Source organism: Lissotriton helveticus, chromosome 7, assembly GCF_964261635.1.
Source record: "Lissotriton helveticus chromosome 7, aLisHel1.1, whole genome shotgun sequence".
In the NCBI taxonomy this organism is placed as follows: domain Eukaryota; kingdom Metazoa; phylum Chordata; class Amphibia; order Caudata; family Salamandridae; genus Lissotriton; species Lissotriton helveticus.
The window spans coordinates 1,945,947,537-1,945,967,038 of NC_136068.1; the positions used below are offsets into that span (position 1 = coordinate 1,945,947,537).

Below are 19,502 nucleotides of genomic sequence, written 5' to 3' on the forward strand. Positions count from 1 at the left end.
ACACACACCAAGAGGCTATGGTCTGCACTGACACACACCGAGAGGCTACGGTCAGCACTGACACACACTGAGAGGCTATGGTCTGCACTGACACACACTGAGAGGCTATGGTCTGCACTGACACACACCGAGAGGCTATGGTCTGCACTGACACACACCGAGAGGCTATAGTCAGCACTGACATACAGTGAGAGGCTATGGTCAGCACTGACACACACTGAGAGGCTATGGTCAGCACTGACAAACACTGAGAGGCTATGGTCAGCACTGACACACACCAAGAGGCTATGGCCAGCACTGACGCAAATTGAGAGGCTATGGCCAACACTGACACACACTGAGAGGCTATGGTCTGCACTGACCCACACTGAGAGGCTATGGGCAGCATTGACACACACCCAGAGGCTATGGTCTGGACTGACACACACCGAGAGGCTATGGTCAGCACTGGCACACACTGAGAGGCTATGGTCTGCACTGACACACACCCAGAGGCTATGGTCAGCATTGACACACATCGAGAGGCTATGCTCAGCACTGACACACACTGAGAGGCTATGGTCAGCACTGACACACACTGAGAGGCTATGGTCAGCATTGACACACACAGAGGCTATGGTCAGCATTGACACACACTGAGAGGCTATGGTCAGCACTGACACACACTGAGAGGCTATGGTCAGCACTGACACACACTGAGAGGCTATGGTCAGCACTGACACACACTGAGAGGCTATGGTCTGCACTGACACACACTCCATGAGGCTATGGTCAGCAATGACACACACCGAGAGGCTATGGTCAGCACTGACACACACTGATAGGCTATGGTCAGCTCTGACATACAGTGAGAGGCTATGGTCAGCACTGACACACACTGAGAGGCTATAGTCAGCACTGACATACAGTGAGAGGCTATGGTCAGCACTGACACACACACCAAGAGGCTATGGTCAGTACTGACACACATTTAGAGGCCATGGTCAGCACTGACATACAGTGAGAGGCTATGGTCAGCACTGACACACACACCAAGAGGCTATGGTCAGTACTGACACACACCGTGAGGCTATAGTCAGCACTGACATACAGTGAGAGGCTATGGTCAGCACTGACACACACACCAGGAGGCTATGGTCAGTACTGACACACACACAGAGGCTATGGTCAGCATTGACACACACTGAGAGGCTATGGTCAGCACTGACACACACTGAGAGGCTATGGTCAGCACTGACACACACAGAGGCTATGGTCAGCATTGACAAACACAGAGGCTATGGTCAGCATTGACACACACTGAGAGGCTATGGTCAGCACTGACACACACTGAGAGGCTATGGTCAGCACTGACACACACTGAGAGGCTATGGTCAGCACTGACACACACTGAGAGGCTATGGTCAGCATTGACACACACTGAGAGGCTATGGTCAGCATTGACACACACTAAGAGGCTATGGTCTGCGCTGACACACACTCCATGAGGCTATGGTCAGCAATGACACACACCGAGAGGCTATGGTCAGCACTGACACACACTGAGAGGCTATGGTCAGTACTGACACACACCGAGAGGCTATGGTCAGCACTGACATACAGTGAGAGGCTATGGTCAGCACTGACACACACACCAAGAGGCTATGGTCAGTACTGACACACACCGTGAGGCTATAGTCAGCACTGACATACAGTGAGAGGCTATGGTCAGCACTGACACACACACCAAGAGGCTATGGTCAGTACTGACACACATTTAGAGGCCATGGTCAGCACTGACATACAGTGAGAGGCTATGGTCAGCACTGACACACACTGAGAGGCTATGGTCAGCACTGACACACACTGAGAGGCTATGGTCAGCACTGACACACACAGAGGCTATGGTCAGCATTGACAAACACAGAGGCTATGGTCAGCATTGACACACACTGAGAGGCTATGGTCAGCACTGACACACACTGAGAGGCTATGGTCAGTACTGACACACACACAGAGGCTATGGTCAGCATTGACACACACTGAGAGGCTATGGTCAGCACTGACACACACTGAGAGGCTATGGTCAGCACTGACACACACAGAGGCTATGGTCAGCATTGACAAACACAGAGGCTATGGTCAGCATTGACACACACTGAGAGGCTATGGTCAGCACTGACACACACTGAGAGGCTATGGTGAGCACTGACACATGCTGAGAGGCTATAGCCAGCACTGACACACACTGAGAGGCTATGGTCAGCATTGACACACACTGAGAGGCTATGGTCAGCATTGAAACACACTAAGAGGCTATGGTCTGCGCTGACACACACTCCATGAGGCTATGGTCAGCAATGACACACACCGAGAGGCTATGGTCAGCACTGACACACACTGAGAGGCTATGGTCAGTACTGACACACACCGAGAGGCTATGGTCAGCACTGACATACAGTGAGAGGCTATGGTCAGCACTGACACACACACCAAGAGGCTATGGTCAGTACTGACACACACCGTGAGGCTATAGTCAGCACTGACATACAGTGAGAGGCTATGGTCAGCACTGACACACACACCAAGAGGCTATGGTCAGTACTGAATGTACTAATATGTTATGGCAGTGTTTCCCAAACTTTTGACTCCTGAGGACCCCCATTGAGTCACCACTGGAAGCCGGGATCCCTCAAGCAATTTGTGTGATTTAAATTTCAAACATTAAAACAGTAATTCCCCAAAAATACACATGTGCACACTTTTTGCAACGTTACCGTGTCGATAGAAGCTTCGCCCTCTTCACAAGGCAGCGTTAAGCCACAGAACATGGCTTAATGTTGCCTTTTAAATAAGGCCCCCTGTCACGCAATGCTTAGCGTGAAAGGGGTGGGCAGTGGGGGTTGTAGTGGGCCTTCCACCGCAACACCCATTGATTTTGATGCTGCCCCCTATTTACAAGGGCAGCATAAATAGGAGACTGCACCAAATTAAGACCAGGGAGAGCCAGGTCTTAACTTGGGAAAACGCGGAGAAATCATTTATTTCTCCTCGTTTTTGCTTTTTCCATGTGGCCTTGTACAGCACACATGAAAAAGCAAAACGCCTTGGATTGTTTATATTCAGAAAGGTGACCCTTCCTGCACATAAACAATTTTTTTAATGCAATTTTGTAGCTTCGATGTGTGCTGCATTAAGCAACACATTAAAGTGACAAAACAGCCTTTCAAGATTGTTTATCTGCAGGACGGGGGACCTTTCTGTACATAAATAATCTTCGCCTGCATGCACACACCCTTGCACTATGGTGCAAGGGTGCCTGCGTTGGTGCTACACTACTAAATGTAGCAGCAGCACGGGGGGAAACGCAGGGCTGCACCATATTCTTGTAAATATGGTGAAGCCCTGAGTTTCTGAAGTGGCGGAGCCAAGGAGGCCAACGACATGCTCCGCCACTTTTGTTGTAAATATCCCCTTAGGATTTTAAAATTCAAAGAGTTTGCACAAAAAACCAATTTAATGGGTGCTGCCACTCTGTGACTAACTTTTAACTGGTTGGTTTTATTTCGCAGTAAAAGGCTCCTGCTCCCGCCAGGGCCAGACTGGAAACCCAAAGCAGCCCTGGCAAATGTTTTCAAACCAGTCGCCATACGATGCGCAAGTGCAGTGAGTGAGCCTGACCACTACAAAGGGGGCTTTGGGAAGCTCTCCCCCCTAGAAATTTAGGAAACAGTGGTGCATTCAAAAACACATTTATCATTATATATTAAATTGTATTAACTTTTAAGGAATAGCAAATTAAGACGTTACTATGCACTAGGATACGACAATCTTTTTGGGGGTTCTGATTCCTTATTATCACCCTTCAACAGCGCCTCTCATCTCTCCATATCCTCTCCGTCACATGTATTTCATTTGTTTTATAGCATCTCTCATACCATTGTAGGATGTCAGAGCACTTTACATCACACACATATAGAGGCAATGAATCATACGTGTAAATCCTTGTGTAGAAAATGTTACATAAGGCAAAGGGTACTACAAGGTGTAGGATTCACATGTCATTCATACTGGTAGGAATATTTAAACAGTGCTTGGTCTGGAGACGCACAATCCTGAGATTCAGAACATCACCCAGTGGTTAGCATTGACTTTAACATTAAAAATGTATTTCCGCGCAAATAAACCTTTTTAGCAGCATCAGGATAATGAAGGACTGGGGAAAAACATAAGTTACTAACTTGTACCATGGAGTTTGCAATCAGCTCTTTGATGGCAGTTTATAGGTCACTGTGATAGATTACGATTGTCACGTATGAACTGCACAGTAACAAAAGAATCTCTATGAAAAAAGCAGTAACCACGGATCGATGCACATAAAATACTGCAAGTGTCATGTTCTTTGCAGTAGGCATATTAACCCTCTGTGCTACATTAGAAAACTCAAAGCTGCCACTGGACAAATCTCTCATCTCTCCGGCAGGTGCATTGTTCACTGCCTTTATTTTGACATTTTTACTGTTGCTCAAAAACTGCTAATTAGATAAGGAACATTGCAGAGCTTTTCAAACTGCCTCCTGCGGACCTCCTGGGAATGTGTCACGGACCCCTGGGGGTCCTTGGACCCCAGTTTGGGAAACACTGTGTTATGGTCAACAATGACATACACTGAGAGGCTACGGTCAGCACTGACACACACTGAAAGGCTACGGTCAGCATTGACACACAACGATAGGCCATGATAAGCACTGACACACACTGAGAGGCTACGGTCAGCATTGACACACACTAAGAGGCTATGGTCAGCATTGAAACACACCAAGAGGCAATGCCAGCGCTGACACACACTGAGAGGCTATGGTCAGCACTGACACACACCGAGAGGCTATGCCAGCGCTGACACACACTGAGAGGCTATGCCAGCGCTGACACACACACTGAGAGGCCATGGTCAGCATTGACACACACCGAGAGGCCATGGTCAGCACTAACACACAGTGAGAGGCTATGGTCAGCATTAACACACACTGAAAGGCTACGGTCAGCACTGACACACACTTAGAGGCTTTGGTCAGCATTGACACACTCAGAGGCTATGGTCAGCACTGACACACACTGAGAGGCTATGGTCAGCATTACCACGCACTGAAATTCTATGGTCAGCACTGACACAGACTGAAATTCTATGGTCAGCACTGACACAGACTGAGAGGCTATGGTCAACATTGACACTCACAGTAGGCCTAGGGTCAGCACTGACATGAACTCAGAGGCTATGGTCAGCACTGACACACACCGAGACGCTATGGTCAGCACTGACACACACCAAAGGCTATGGTCAGCACTGACACACACCGAGAGGCTATGGCCAGCACTGACACACACTGAGAGGCTATGGTCAGCACTGACACACACTAAGATTGTTAAAACTAAGGTCAATGGACAATCAATATTTGCCCGGCGGTATCGCCTCTTTAACCCATAAAATATTAATCAATGAAGAGGCAGGCGCTGGAGACTGGAAGGCAGGAAACAAGGTTTATTTTCTCCGGAGGAGAACACATCAGTTCAGACAGCCAGTATCGTCACGAGGGGCTCTAACCGCATCTCTCAGGCCTGGCCTCTTATACACAGTTAAATGAATTTTATTGCAGGTAACACAGTCTTGTAATGCTTTGAAGTATGAAAGGACATCCTCTGAATCTCCCCTACAGGCCCGTTCCCACACACATTTACAGTTGAAGTCCCCACCCCGGTCACAACAGGTGATGATTATCGCGCAGCTGGACATTCCGCCGATTCACGGAATGTGGGGGTTTGATCGGATCTCATAGGGTGGGGGCTTTGATCAACTCGGGGGTCCTTTGATGAGGGAAGCTTTCTACTGTACGGGGAGGGGCAATAAACAGTATCGGCAGAGCTAGGTGTCGGCCTGGGAAAGAGGAAGACAAACGGGCACACAGGAAAGGGGGTTTGTATCAAAGGGCCTGGGACCATGAAAGGAATGAGGGGAGGTGTCGCGTTGGGAACAGGATGGGGTTCTGAGGCAGAGCTGCGTTGAAGGGGGGTTTATGACCCAAGGCATGCGAGTGTGGGGGTTGTCAGCGTGCGGGCTTTGCGAGGGCGAAGGGCTATGCTGGGGGCCAGTGGCGTGCAGAGGGTGGTTCTGATCGAGGCACCTAAAATGGCGGGTGCACACGACAAAAAGTGTGGCATCCGGGGAAAAAGGCAAGATGGCGCAGATGATGTTTACCAACCCGTACTAATTTTCCACAGTCCTCCCTTTAACATATCCAAGACATCTTGCTGGCCTATTTCTTATCCATGTCTACTGTGGCGATCATAAGTAAAGAAATGGGAACCCAGGTGAGGAAGCTATAAACATTATATTTAAAATATATATATTTCGTCTTAGGAGGCGGGTCTATCGATAAACTCGTTTGCAGGAAGGTCATAGTAATGCAATATCGGACAAAACGATTCTGTAGTGTGAGCATTGAGTACATTTCATAGATACTTGTAGTCATTCGGAATGTGAACTGATAGGTTATTACATATATAAGTTCTGTTCATTTTTTTAGTTGGAGCATAATCAATACAATGGTGGCTGGGAGAGAAATGAGACGTGGTAAAAACAATAATCAGAGGCGCCATTGTTCGAAGGGGAGGTCCTATTGTCATGGACCGTTATTAGTGAGTTCTCAGCATTCTTTGTCGTCTTCTGTTGGCACGGTGGAGCGATGAGTCCAGCTCTCTTCTGAGCTCCGTGTTGCAGGGCATGACCTTTTCCTCGCTTTCTTGGTCAAAAAGGTCCTTTTCGCCCTGTGTCCTTTGGAGTCGATTGTCAAAAAGTTCAGGTGGAAGAAGAGTGTGTGTAAGTAGTCCATAGGGTAGGTCGGAGGAAAAAAGGGGGGGGATGGAGCAGGGCCAAATCGGGAACAGACCAGGGGGGCGGAAAATTTCAGGTAGGCGGGCTCATGACCGAATTCAGAGAGCGGGGACTTTTCGGCACACGTTGAACATTGAGCAGGGGCATCAGGTCAGCCCTTTCCTCTCATTTTGTCGGAAACAGTGCCTCGTCCTGCAACTCCTTTCTGTCGCGGTCTCGCCTTGGCCAATGTCGCAGATGTTCCACGATCTGTAGTCAGGCCACGTGCTCCCACATCCGGTCTCTCTTTCCTCCGACAGCGGTACCCTTAAATGAGTTTGAAAAGACAGTCTTTAGAGAATTGGCAGAGGAAGGTAATCACATAAGTCTATTTCTCTCCCAGCTCCAAGCAAAAAGGAAACATCCGTTACATTGGGGTTCACAACCATCATATAAATAATTGATGATGGGCTTGTTGGATTTCCTATAACTTTCCTTCGTAACTATTTCTTTGGTGCTTGTTGGCATTACATTCATTGTCGTGGTACGAAATCTGGTACCTATTCATCGCATTTTGTGTATTACAGTTACGTCAGTTCTTCTGACTGAGACCCACCTTCCTAGTACGAACCTTACAAAGCTATACCGTTCTCCAGGGCTTTATATTTCTCGAAAAAAGTGCAACGTGCTATCACCATGGTCTGATGGGTATCTTTCTGAGGGACGAACATAGGCTAAACAATTTTCCATTCTATAAATGCATCCTACCTTTCAGCTAAACATTTTACTTTCAACAGGGTTCATTGCAACGATTCCTTCATTTCGGCCTAATCTTAACTTCGCAAACATCATTCTAGTTCCTACATAGCCTCTTACAACCTGATTACTTTATTAAAAACCGGGGTCTTATGGAAACAACTAGGGACATAGCAAACTGTGGTTAGGGACTATCGTCTTGCTTTGTGTCATAAGGGCGTTATTTAGCAGAAGGCCACAGTTCAGTTGGTAAGCGTTCAGTGACATTTCTCGAATTCTAAAACTCCGTAGCTTGCTCACCAACAGATCATTTCTAGGAACAACGGCTGGCCCGTGTTAGTTGTAAGTCGCCTCTTATTTCTTACAACAGGGGGTGAGGGACATTTTTAAAACTCTCGTCCGGGGCAGCTGATACAAAACTGAGGGGGTTCTGGGAAGATGGGGATGTTTCGATCATTTTTTACTGTTCGGGAATTGCGACAATTCGGGATGGGGAAGGTCGCATTATCCTGAGGCAATTTTTTTTTATAGAAGCCACTGACATGTAGTTCCCTTATTACGGGCCAGATTAGGGAACCTTAGTCGTCTTACCTGTCCTTTCCCGTTTGGCCAATTCTAGGTTTCATCAATATTTAGCAGAAAGGAGAGGTAGTGACACGGCATCAGGGTGATTATATTTAAGACAAATTTTGTGCAAATACTTGCGGTATTTGGAGCCAATTGGGGGGTGCACTAGGGGCGGCGGTTTGCCAATTTTGGTGCTAGTCGTTCGGAAGAGTGAGAGTGTGGAGGGGAGAGAGAGAGAGAGAGAGAGAGAGAGAGAGAGAGAGAGAGAGAGAGAGAGAGAGAGAGATGTGCAACAATAGGCTAAATAGTACACGTGCGACATGGGGAGTGGCCGTGTATTAAGATAGGCTATTCAGCGCACTACACAACATAAGACATTACGGGTCCGTGTTAGAATTTCGAAAGCATGCAGTTTGGGACGGACGAGCATTAGGCAGGGCAGAGGGGGCATGCATTGAGTAAAAGACACCATTGTATCGCACTTCTCGCACTCTCGGTTCTCCGATCAGTCAAGTCAGCGTCTCAGTCGCCCAAAAACATTTTCTCATAGATTCAGACATACGTGACACGTGCCCATTCACGCAACACGGCATAGGTTCAGACATACGTGACACGTGCCCATTCACGCAACACGGATTAGGGGTGACCGTGTTTTATCATATTATACAACTTATTAGCTCGTTCGTTGCAAGAGCAGTTTGTGGGTGTGCTCAGGTGCCATCTGGCAACGTTAGTCCGCTTCGTGTATCAGACATGGCGAGGCTTCAGATCTTCACCATACCTCGGTCGTGATCTCTGGTGTAACCTGTAGAGGGAGGAAAAGAGGGGAAGGGAGGGGGACAACATTCGGGCATATCAAATGCATGGGTATGAAAGTTCTTTACTTACCTCATACTCGTCTTGTCTCCTCGGGATAGAATCCCTGGGGTCTTGGTTTCTGAAGCCAGGGGGGGGGGGGGGAAAGGGGCAGTGTGTCCTTATAGGTCGCGTGTAGGGAAACGTTAAAAAATCAGGGGCTCTTAGTGCGGGGTATCTAGTTGGTAGATGTATCTAGCTATCGGGGCCCTTAAATCTTTTCCAATGCTGTGATGGTCTAAGGCATACCAGCTCTTCGGCCAACTCTGTTCCCTAGTACCTTTGAGTGTCGTACCTTCATAATGTTCTATTATTCACACCGCTTCACGTTACCCGTCCTCAGAAGTCGAGGTCCTTCTCCATGCGTTAGTTCCAGAGCCAGTCGCATACTTGGAGGCAGAGTATCGTGTCTTAGATTTGATCCTCCCTCTGGAGCTGAGCAACCATCTTCTAATAACCTTAAAAAGAGAACAAAGCAGGGTGCACAGAAAACTCTCCCGCTGACCCCACATTTTTCAAAAAAGCATGCAATACCCATTTCATAGTTCGGAAAACCTTTATTTGCACAATCGTTCAGCATGTAGATATGACAGTGCAATCGTATTTGGCCGGGCACGGCAATGGCTAAAGTGCGTACAGTAGGGGGGTTATTTTGCAGTATTGGGAATATTAAGAATATTAAAAAGGCTTATTCATTCATTTGCAGGGAACTAAAATGTCTATCGATAGTTGAGGGATCAAGGGGCATTCATTTCATAGTTGGCAGTACAGTTGGACTAGTTGCAATCAAATTTCCTATATGTATACCGTGGGTGTGTGTCGTAAGCGAGGTTATGTATCGGCTACAATAAACATCATAATAAATTGCACATTTGAAAAAAACATTTTTCACGGGACCCTTTTACATGTTCGTCGAGTGAACCCTCCCTCTTTTTCGTCAAGTGTACAAAGGATCATATACATATTTCAGAACATCGAGTCTTTTTAGCTAAAAAAAACACCACGAGGCGTTCGCAAGTTCTCATTGATTCCGGCGCCATTTTGGGCGGGGCCGGGATAGTCCGGAAGTAGCATCAGAGACAAAATGTTTCCCATAACCGGCGGTTGGACCAGAGTCCTCTTCGGCAGTTCAAACACTCGTGCTAACAGAAGGGGTGGCTATGTCGTGGTTATTTTCGTTAGCGACCAAGGCAGTCGTTCCTCGCCGGGAGCCGGCAGGGGCCGAGGGCTCCTGGGACTTTTGTAGAATCTTCAAGGCTGTGGGGATGCTGTCGGAGGTGGGGGCTCGTGCCCCGGTGGACAAGCGTCCGAGTTACATTGCTGGTCAAAGTTACTCTAGCGGCCTAGACCCGCCTTCCAGGGGGCCCAGACGCCATTTTGAGGCCCTGCAGCAGCCGCCCTTCGTCGAGTCTGCAAGAGTGGAGGAGACCTTTTGGAGTGAAAGAAAAGGAACTCTGTGTCGTAGGAGCAGGACATTCGGCTAGGGTGCAGCTGTGGCGCCCCCACCGGGGGGGGGCGAGGGAGACTCGTTTGCGCCGTCTCCCTCTCCCGGTGCACCCCACGCTGTTCTCTTTCATGGGCATGCATGATGGCCAATCCACATCCCGTGTTCCTCAAGTCCCATGTCCAGTGCTGCGGAAGTATGGCCACCTGCGGTGCATGTTCGGTGCTGTGCAAGTATGGGCACCGTTGCATGTTCGGTGCTGCGCAAGTATTGGCACCGTTGCATGTTCAGTGCTGCACTAGTATTGGCGCCGTTGCATGTTCAGTGCTGCGCTAGTATTGGCGCCGCCCGGCTGGAGGATTTCGGTGCCGGGCCGGGGGCTGGGAAGCCTCCTACCCGTGGAGGTGGGAGAGGCTCGTCCGCGTCGCCTCTCCCTCCCAGCCCAACCTGGACAAATTTCTGCAGAGGTATTTGTGATGGCCGGACTGGGGCTGGGAAGCCTCCTACCTGTGCAGGTGGGAGAGGCTCGTCCGCGTCGCCTCTCCCTCCCAGCCCGACCTGGACTAATTTTCGCGGAGGTATGTACAAGACATCCCCCCCCCCCCAGCGTTGTCGCAGCCATTTTTCAAGAAAGAAGTGGCGCCTGGCGTGTTGCTGCTGCCATTACGGAGGAGAAAAGAAAGAAATGTCCCGTCCGTCTCTGGGCCGGGCTTCCGGTGGATGTCGGCCGGACGCCCCTTGCTCTGGCCCCATGAACGGGTTCCTTGGCTCATCGGCTGCAGCCGGATCCAGTTGGCCCCAGTCCCCGGCCATTGGTGGCCGGACCGGGAGAGCATGTGGCGGGACTATCTGCAACTCTCACGTGCCACCGCGGCCGGACTGGGAGAGAGAGAGAGGAGGGTCGAGGACATAGACATTTCCCCCCCTACAACTCTCCAGTGTGGTCAAGGCGATCCCCTGGCTGGGTCCCGCTGGCCCCTGTCTCTCCTCCGGCTCCACCCTATGTTACGATTTCCTGGCCGACTGTTGGCAGCAGGACCCGCCTTATATGGGTTGCTGCCGGCTGGGCGTAGCCGCAACCCTGCCCCACCTTGGAAGTTTCCAGATGTTCTGCTGACTTTAATTTTCTACAGTTTACCGTTCTTGTTTCTAACGTTTCCTGTTGTTAGGGCATTAATAGGTGTTATTATTACGTATTGTTATTGTTTCTTGCTCGTTATGTTAAATAAAAGTTCATGTTCATCAGTGGCCTACTGATTTCGTTTTCCCATTCCTTTCTTTCCAGGTTGTTTCATGCTAAAGCTTCTGTTAACAGAAGTTAAGTAACACGGAAACACAGGCAGAGGGATGACGTAGATTCATGCATCACGTACACACAAACTCAGACGGGGAGACAGTACAAGTATTATATACAAAGACCCAAGACAAACATAAAACAGTTATTGGCCATAATTATCTTTTTCTGTATGCTGCGCATGCTTATTGTTCTGAGTTCTTTTTACCTGTTTTTATCTTTTTATTCGTTGGCTGCCTTTTTCTGGTGGCTTTGATTGTACGCACTTACGCCTTTGGCAACTGGTCATGAACTAACCTAGTCGGGCTAATGTTCACAGAGGTTTTCTTTCGAGTCACTTTAGCAAGTACGTTTCCAGGCTGAGACAAACCGTTGGTGTCAATTGGAGAGCAATGGGGCAGCTTTTAGTTATATGCCTATAAGGATGCGGAAAAAGGAGGTAGTAGGTTTTCAAACATTGGCAATATCCCTAGTCCTCTCGGCGGAGGATACTTGTGTAACCCTTACCTCGAAATACCCTAAACTTTTCCCTACTTGGCTAAACGTAAGAATGCTTGATCACGTGTGTACATTATTCTTTTTGCTTTATTCGGGGTTTGTCGTGGTTAATTTAGAGCTAGACTGGGTTTCCCGTCTTAGCGTTGTTTGATCTATGAGGACTCGAACATGTCGCTGAAATCGGCCTGGCGAAATCTGTGCCATCGGGCATAATCGAACGTGGTGGTTCTATCTGGCCTGTCCATGTCAGTCTGATTCATCTTTGTCTCGCTCTTTTTCCCTTTCTGCCGGCCTGTTATTCCTGTCGGCCCTCTGCTCCTACTCTCGTTCAGTAGAGTCGGACATTGGGCTTTCCAGTGCCCGGCATATTTACAAAAAGCACATTGGTTTTGCCCTAAGTCTGGTCGCCCTGTGCGCAGTGTCGGGGGATTACTTTCGGGTCGTTGTGTCCTGGGGTTGTCCTGTCGATATATTCCTTTACCTACTCTGTCCTCGTCTCTTTTCTTTCGTTGCATTGCTTCTTTGCGCCACATACCGAGACTGTCAAGCATAATAGGCGTTGTCTTATTATTACGAAGGGCTATTTCTAACGTTTCTATTTTATCAAGATCGAAGGATCCTATCAGTGGCCACTGATTCTCTTGATTTTCTTTGGTATACCTGTGCCACAGTTTACTATAGGCTATGGTAACTAATCCATAGTTTATGAACATGTCCTTATTAGGGGTGCCTTCCAGCGGAGCTATATGATCCACCTCTAATAAACGGTCCGGGCTGAACCAGCTATCGACCAGTGGGGAGAAGACAGACATGACGGCTCGCGAAGAGGACAAAAAGTCAGCACTGCCTATCTTATCACTGCGTGCAAAGACTAGACAGAATATTTCTATTCTACGTTGTTTGCAGGCAGTGAATACCTCATGAACCAATATCAAAACAATAAATAAACGACCAGTGGGGAGAATAAGTAGATCCGCAAAGGTCTGCGTCCTCTACCCTTTCACTATCTGCAAAGGGGAACCTGTTCTTTCCTGTTTGTAGACAGAGAATCTCCAGAAAACAATCCGCGAACAATAGCTCGGGGTCAAAAAACAGTTAATCAGTGTGGGAGAGGGAATCTCCCGAAAACAATTCGTGAATAAATAATCAATCAGTGGGGGAGAAAGATAGGCACGCTGGCTGCGTTACTTATCCTTCACTGTTTGCAAAGAGAAAGAGCCTACTGTTTCTCCGTTTGCAGACAGTGAATCTCCAAATAGGTCAACAAAGAGTAATACTAGTATTTTCTGAACAATTAAACAACTATTTCGCAATTCGTCGTGTCTACACGACCTTACCCGGACCGTATGGACAGTTTCTTATCTTCCGAATCCAGCGCCCGATCGTCCTCCTTTTCTCGTATTCCTCGCGGCACTCCTGATGGTTCCCAGTCAGGACCGTAGATCACTCGAGAGAGGTCTGTTCGGAGCCAGTGAAGTTCGGATGATCGGCTGCCAGACGAGGGTCTATTGGGCAAGAGCTCTCCCGATCGTTGCAGTCGTTCACTCTGTCGTCAGGACCTCTCCCACTGGATCCACGAGTCACTGATGGGCTTCACGCTTGGGACGCCAATTGTTAAAACTAAGGTCAATGGACAATCAATATTTGCCCGGCGGTATCGCCTCTTTAACCCATAAAATATTAATCAATGAAGAGGCAGGCGCTGGAGACTGGAAGGCAGGAAACAAGGTTTATTTTCTCCGGAGGAGAACACATCAGTTCAGACAGCCAGTATCGTCACGAGGTGCTCTAACCGCATCTCTCAGGCCTGGCCTCTTATACACAGTTAAATGAATTTTATTGCAGGTAACACAGTCTTGTAATGCTTTGAAGTATGAAAGGACATCCTCTGAATCTCCCCTACAGGCCCGTTCCCACACACATTTACAGTTGAAGTCCCCACCCCGGTCATAACAGGTGATGATTATCGCGCAGCTGGACATTCCGCCGATTCACGGAATGTGGGGGTTTGATCGGATCTCATAGGGTGGGGGCTTTGATCAACTCGGGGGTCCTTTGATGAGGGAAGCTTTCTACTGTACGGGGAGGGGCAATAAACAGTATCGGCAGAGCTAGGTGTCGGCCTGGGAAAGAGGAAGACAAACGGGCACACAGGAAAGGGGGTTTGTATCAAAGGGCCTGGGACCATGAAAGGAATGAGGGGAGGTGTCGCGTTGGGAACAGGATGGGGTTCTGAGGCAGAGCTGCGTTGAAGGGGGGTTTATGACCCAAGGCATGCGAGTGTGGGGGTTGTCAGCGTGCGGGCTTTGCGAGGGCGAAGGGCTATGCTGGGGGCCAGTGGCGTGCAGAGGGTGGTTCTGATCGAGGCACCTAAAATGGCGGGTGCACACGACAAAAAGTGTGGCATCCAGGAAAAAAGGCAAGATGGCGCAGATGATGTTTACCAACCCGTACTAATTTTCCACAAGATTCAACATCAGCTCTGACACACACTGAGAGGCTATGGTCAGCACTGACATACACTGAGAGGCGATGGTCAGCATTGACACACACCGAGAGCAATGGTCAGCATTAACACACACCGAGAGCCTATGGTCAACACTGACACACACCGAGGGGCTATGGTCAGCACGGACACTCACCGAGAGGGTATGGTCAGTACAGACACACACCGAAAGGGTTTGGTCAGCAAGGACACACACCGAGAGGCTATGGTCAGCACGGAAACACACCGAGAGGCTAAGGTCAGTACAGACACACACCGAAAGGGTTTGGTCAGCAAGGACACACACCGAGAGGCTATGGTCAGCACTGACACACACCGAGAGGCTATGGTCAGCACTGACACACTGAGAGGCTATGGTCAGCACTGACACACACCGAGAGGCTATGGTCAGCAGTAGGCCTGGGCAGTAAAATCCGTTTCGCTTGAGGAATATGGGTAATTTTGCGTTCCGCGGAGAATGCGAAATTACCCAGAATTCTGCGTTTCGCAACTTCTTGCTTGTTCCGTTTTCAAATGCGTGTTTGCGAAATATTTCCCCCAAGCACACAAATAGAGATTGCAACCAGTAAAACAGCATCACGAATAAGCAATTCCACGTATTCGCAGATATTTTTCACCATTTTGAGGAAATTTGCATTACGCGATTACGCAAATTCCGCCACCCCTATACGCACTGACACACACTCCAAGGCTATGGTCAGCACTGACACTCACTGAAAGGCTATGGTCAGCATTGACACACACCCAGAGGCTATGGTAAGCACTGACACACAATCAAAGGCTATGGTCAGCACTGACAGACACCAAGAGGCTACGGTCAGCACTGACACACACTGAGAGGCTATGGTCAGCATTGACACACACTGAGAGGGTATGGTCAGCATTGACACACACTGAGAGGCTATGGTCAGCATTGACACACACTGAGAGGCTATGATCCACTCTGACACACACTGAGAGGCTATGGTCAGCTCTGACACAAACTGAGAGGCTATGGTCAGCACGGACACACACTGAGGCTATGGTCAGCACTGACACACACTGAGAGGCTATGGTCAGCATTGACACACACCCAGAGGCTATGGTCAGCACTGACACATAATAAAAGGCTATGGTCAGCACTGACAGACACCAGGAGGCTATGGTCAGCACTGACATGCACTGAGAGGCTATGGTCAGCATTGACACACACTGAGAGGCTATGATCAGCATTGACACACCCTGAGAGGCTATGGTCAGCTCTGACACACACTGAGAGGCTATGGTCAGCATTGACACGCCCTGAGAGGCTATGGTCAGCACAGACACACACTGAGGCTATGGTCAGCATTGACACACACTGAGAGGCTATGGTCAGCATTGACACATACTAAGAGGCTATGGTCAGCTCTGACACACACTGAGAGGCTATGGTCAGCATTGACACGCACTGAGAGGCTATGGTCAGCTCTGACACACACTGAGAGGCTATGGTCAGCATTGACACACACATACAAACAAACAGACATTTTCCAACTTTGAATACTACCAAAGTTTCTGGTCAGCCTCTGCACCAACTGAGATTCAGTGTTAAAACTTTGAACCTATTTATAAGCAGAGTCGAACTTTGGCATCGCCTTGGCTCACACACTCCGACCCACAGTCCACAAATGGTACACTAATTGACCCACAGTCCAGTCGAATATATGCAGTAAGTGGCGGTCCATAACCAGCACACACAGTGAGGGATAATGCTGAATTGGTACATGCAGTAAGTGCTAGTCAAGAAGTTTCAGTTAAGTCACTGCACACACCGAGGGTCACTAGCCAGTCTCTGTAGAAACACTGAGTCACTGACCTATCGTGCATCAAACTGAAACCATCTTCCAGGCCTGGTAAACACTGAGGTTCAGTCACCAATACACACTGATCTTCCTGGGTGCTCAGTAAGATTCATTGTTCAATCTTGGCAAACTGAGAGCCGGTGGTCAATCTCAGCAGATAAGGAGAGGCACTTTTAATCTTGGCACACACTGAGATTCAGCGAGCAGTCTTTGCACATACAGAGACTCAATGAGCAGCCTTCGTACTCACTGAGACGTGAGGCTTGATTCATAAAGGGCCTCAGCGCTTGTGGTGGAGGACCTGCAGTCTTGAGGGAGTCTACGCACTTGTGGCGGAATTTCTGTTATGAGAATTCTCATTGCAGAGATTCTGCCCTGAGTGTGGAGACTCCTGCAGGACTGTTGGGACCCCGCCACAAGTGTGGTTGCCCTTTGTGAATCAGGCCCTCAGTGATCTGTCTTGGAACACACTGAGACTTAGTGACCAGTCTTGGCATACACCAAGACTCAGTGACCAGACTTGGCAAAACTGAGATTCAGTGACCAGTCTTGGCACACATCGAGACTCAGTGACCAGTCTTGGCACACACCGAGACTCAGAGACCAGTCTTGTTATACACCAAGACTCAGTTACAAATCTTGACACACACTGAGATTCTGTGACCAGTCTTGGCACAAAATGAGACTCGATGACCAGTCTCGGCACACACAGAGCCTCAGTGACCAGTCCTGGCACACACGGAGACTCAGTGAATAGTTTTGTCACACACTGAGACTCAGTGACCAGTCTTAGTACACACTGAGACTCAGTGACCAGTCTTGGCACACACTGATAGTCATTGGAGTGACTTGGCACACATTACCTGAGGATATTACCGTCTGTTCTGTGATATTGTACTCCAGCTACAGGCAGGTAATCCATTCCCACATGTAAAGTTAAACACCGGATTCTGTGATTTCCTCTCTAGGTGGCCAGGAGATCCCTCGTCTACGGAGGCAGGCGATAACCCTGGGAGTGATGATTGCAGTCAACGTATTCATAAACATCGTGCTCTACCGTCTGGGTAAGAAGTGTGGAGTTGACTTTCAGACACCCTAAGACCACCCGTGGCACGGCCTTCTCTGCCTCAGACATGATTAGTAAAACCACAGATGAAAAGAAATAGAGGCTCCTGACTCTACATTGTAACCACAGAATTACAGTGAGGAGGTGTTCGTCGTCCTCAGCAGTAATGTCTCATTCAACGATGTGTCTTAAAAATTATTTAATATGTGCATTCTGCTGGATGATGAAGATGGTGATTATGATGATGATAATGATGATGCTGATGAGGGGATGAGGGAGATGATATTGATGGTGATTATGATGATGATGATGCTGATGAGGGAGATGATAATGATGGTGATTATGATGATGATGATGCTGATGAGGGAGATGATGTTGATGGTGATTATGATGATGGTTATTATTATTATTGTTAAGTGTTCTGAGTGTTGCGAGTGACGTAAGGCTCCTGAAGGGGGCGCCCCGGTCAGCGATGGATGATAATGCGTTAGGAAGTGTTACTGTGAAGAGCCTTTGTTGATTAAATGTGCTGTACATACCTGCACTGACTCCAAATGACTGAAATAGGTGCACAGTCGTTCAGGAAATGATTTGTCTAAGAACATATTTGTTCAACTAAGTTTGCTAAACAGACCAAGGTTATGAAGTGTCACTCATGAAGTTGGACAACACCTTTGTTGTGTATCAAACAAGCCTCACCCACAACTAGGAGATTTGGGGTTCACCAATCCCAAGAAAACTTTGAAAAAACATTATTATTATTGTAAATACAGAGCATTCCTGTCCTTTCCCGATCATGCAGCGCAGTACGGTCCATTCCTGTCCTTGCCCTGTCACGCAGCGCAGTACGGTGCATTCCTGGCCTTTCCCCGTCATGCAGCGCAGTACGGTGCATTCCTGCCCTTTCCCTGTCACGCAGCGCTATACGGTGCATTCCCACCCTTTCCCTGTCACGCACGACAGTACGGTGCATTCCTGCCCTTTCCCTGTCACGCAGCCCAGTACTGTGCATTCCCGCCCTTTTCCTGTCACGCAGCGCAGTACGGTGCATTCCTGTCCTTGCCCTGCCACGCAGCGCAGTACGGTGCATTCCTGTCCTTTCCCTGTCATGCAGCGCAGTACGCTGCATTCCTGCCCTTTCCCTGTCACGCAGCGCAGTACGGTGCATTCCTGCCCTTTCCCTGTCACACAGCGCAGTACAGTGCATTCCTGCTCTTTCCCCGTCACGCAGCACAGTACGGTACATTCCTGCCCTTTCCCTGTCACGCAGCCCAGTACTGTGCATTCCTGTCCCTGCCCTGTCACGCAGCGCAGTACGGTGCATTCCTGGCCTTTCCCCGTCATGCAGTGCAGTACGGTGCATTCCTGCCCTTTCCCTGTCACGCAGCCCAGTACTGTGCATTCCTGTCCTTTCCCTGTCACGCAGCGCAGTACGGTGCATTCCTGGCCTTTCCCTGTCACGCAGCGCAGTACGGTGCATTCCTGGCCTTTCCCCGTCATGCAGTGCAGTACGGTGCATTCCCGCCCTTTCCCCGTCACGCAGCGCAGTCCGGTGCATTCCTATCCTTGCCCTGTCACGCAGCGCAGTACAGTGGGATGCAGTGGTAATTTCTTCTGGTAATTTCTCAATGCAAAACCCTCATGCTACGTCTATTTACTGCTGAAAAGGTGTTGGGCCCTTGATACCATGTATTGCCTTCAGGAGACTTTCAATGATCATGAACAGTCAAAAATGCAATTATTATTTTAGCCAATGAAGAGAGTTGTTGAGTATTTTAAAGGGTTTTATTTTCTAGTCAAAAGTCACGTTTTTTTTCTCTGTCCCTTTATTCATTAGTAAAATTTC

General features: G+C 48.7%; 1 protein-coding gene across 1 annotated transcript in view; it reads left to right on the forward strand.

The window, feature by feature from the left end:
* LOC144770003 (uncharacterized) overlaps positions 1 to 19,502 on the forward strand; it is a 198,985-nt gene that overhangs the window by 60,130 nt on the left and 119,353 nt on the right. Inside the window, exon 2 of the mRNA XM_078654196.1 lies at positions 17,559 to 17,654. Coding sequence (XP_078510322.1) covers positions 17,559 to 17,654 — 96 coding nt within the window. The remainder of the gene's footprint in view (positions 1 to 17,558; positions 17,655 to 19,502) is intronic.